The sequence below is a fragment of the Suricata suricatta genome, unplaced genomic scaffold (genome assembly GCF_006229205.1).
Source record: "Suricata suricatta isolate VVHF042 unplaced genomic scaffold, meerkat_22Aug2017_6uvM2_HiC HiC_scaffold_1121, whole genome shotgun sequence".
In the NCBI taxonomy this organism is placed as follows: Eukaryota; Metazoa; Chordata; class Mammalia; order Carnivora; family Herpestidae; genus Suricata; species Suricata suricatta.
The window spans coordinates 1-2,100 of NW_021855124.1; the positions used below are offsets into that span (position 1 = coordinate 1).

Consider the following 2,100-nt stretch of genomic DNA (forward strand, 5'->3'; position numbering starts at 1 on the left):
TTCTCTCTTTCTGCCTCTCCACCATTCTCACTCTCTCTCTCTCAAAATATATAAATAAATAAACGTTAAAAAAGAATTATTGCTATAATTTAAAAATGCCTATTTATCACCTTTCTTTTTCTTTTTTGTTTCTCCCTTCCTTCAATCCTTCCTTGCTTTCTTCCTACCTACCTTCCTTCCTTCTTCTTTTCTTCTTCTTTCTTTCTCTCATTACAGGTACCAGTCTCAAATATACTTAAATTGCCTTTTTGTTTTTCACTCTGTTCCTCTATTTTTCATCACTACAGGGCATCCTTTGAGACCCAAAAATAATATTCATGGAGAACAACACAGAAGTGACTGAATTCATCCTGCTGGGACTAACCAATGCACCAGAGCTGCAGATCCCCCTCTTCGTCATGTTCACCTTCATTTACCTCATCAATGTGGTTGGGAACCTGGGGATGATGGTGCTGATTCTCTTGGACTCCAGTCTCCACACCCCCATGTACTTTTTCCTCAGTAACCTGTCTCTGGTGGACTTTGGTTACTCTACAGCTGCCATTCCCAAGGTCATGGCTGGATTACCCAACAGAGACAAGGTCATCTCCTACAATGAGTGTGCTCCTCAGATGTTCTTTTTTGCAGCCTTTGCCACTGTAGAAAACTTACTTTTGGCTTCAATGGCCTATGACCACTACACAGCCATGTGTAAACCTCTACATTACACCCCATAATGACAACCCATGTGTGTGCACAGCTTGCCATAAGCTCCTACTTTTGTGGTTTCCTGAATGCCTCCATCCACATTCGGGACACGTTCAGTCTCTCATTCTGCATGTCCAATCTGGTCCATTCCTTTTCCTGTGATGTTCCAGCTGTCATGGCTCTCTCTTGCTCTGATAGACATGTCAGTGAGCTGGTTCTTGTTGTGGTGGTGAGCTTCAATATTCTTTTAGCTCTTCTCATTATCTTGATTTCTTATCTGTTCATATTTGTCACCATCCTGAAGATGCGCTCAGCTGAGGGATATCAGAAGGCTTTATCCACCTGTGCTTCCCACCTCACCACAGTCTCCATCTTCTATGGGACAGCCATCTTCATGTACTCCCAGCCCAGCTCCAGTCATTCCATGGACTCAGACAAAATTGCATCCGTGTTCTACACTATGGTCATTCCCATGCTGAATCCCTTAGTGTACAGCCTAAGGAACAAAGAGGTTAAAAATGCATTCAAGAAGGTGGTTCAGAAGACAAAATTATCTCTAAGCTTTGCCTCTTAAAGTTATAAGCTCTACAGTGACCTGTGTTATTCTTCTCAGATCTCCAATAGACAATGATTCACATTTAAAAAAAAATGAAAGTATATTTAAGATATAATTTTATATTAGTACTGGTATACAACATGATAATTCAACAATTATACACTACCTAGTGCTCACCACTATAATTGTAGCCACCATCTGTCACCAAACAACATTACCATCCTATTGACTATATTCCCTATGCTATAGTTTTTGTTTTCATGACTTACTTATTTTATAACTGGAAGTTTAACCTCTTAATCTCCTTTATCCCGTCTATCCATCCTCCCATCCTCCTCCTCTCCTGGCAAACACAAGCTCCCTTATTTAAGAGGCTGCTTTTTTGTTGTTTCTTTTCTTTGTTTGATCATTTGCTTTGTTTCTTAAATTCCACATATGGCTGAAGCACATGACATATTAATGGCCACACTGCACTTACATTACTGGAGGGATGCCATTTCTTATTCAAAATTCTGTCATCTGAAAAGGAAAATCATATGTTCATATATGTGATATCTGAACAAGGATGGCCAATGGGACCTTCAAATTTGGGGGCCTTGTTTTTAATAAATCTTATTAACTATATGTCTTATTTATTCTACCATATGGCAACGCATATCTATATGTAAGCCATGGCTCACACAAGCTCACAAAGAGAAGCATATGCAAGAATCCCTTATGTGTACAGAGATAAACGGGGTGGGGAATTTGTTGAAGGTGTTGGATTCTGTGTTTCTAGTTTCTAATAAATAGTTTGAATAATAAATTTAGATATCAGAATATAAATTTACATCAGACATTATTTTCTTCTCTAGTTG

General features: G+C 39.0%; 1 protein-coding gene across 1 annotated transcript; it reads left to right on the top strand.

The window, feature by feature from the left end:
- The first annotated feature begins 317 nt into the window (after window positions 1-317).
- LOC115284593 (olfactory receptor 5B3-like) lies at window positions 318-1,261 on the top strand. Its single transcript, XM_029931147.1, is given in 2 exon segments — window positions 318-708; window positions 711-1,261. Coding segments are annotated over 2 exon segments (942 nt in total).
- The last annotated feature ends 839 nt before the right edge of the window (window positions 1,262-2,100 follow it).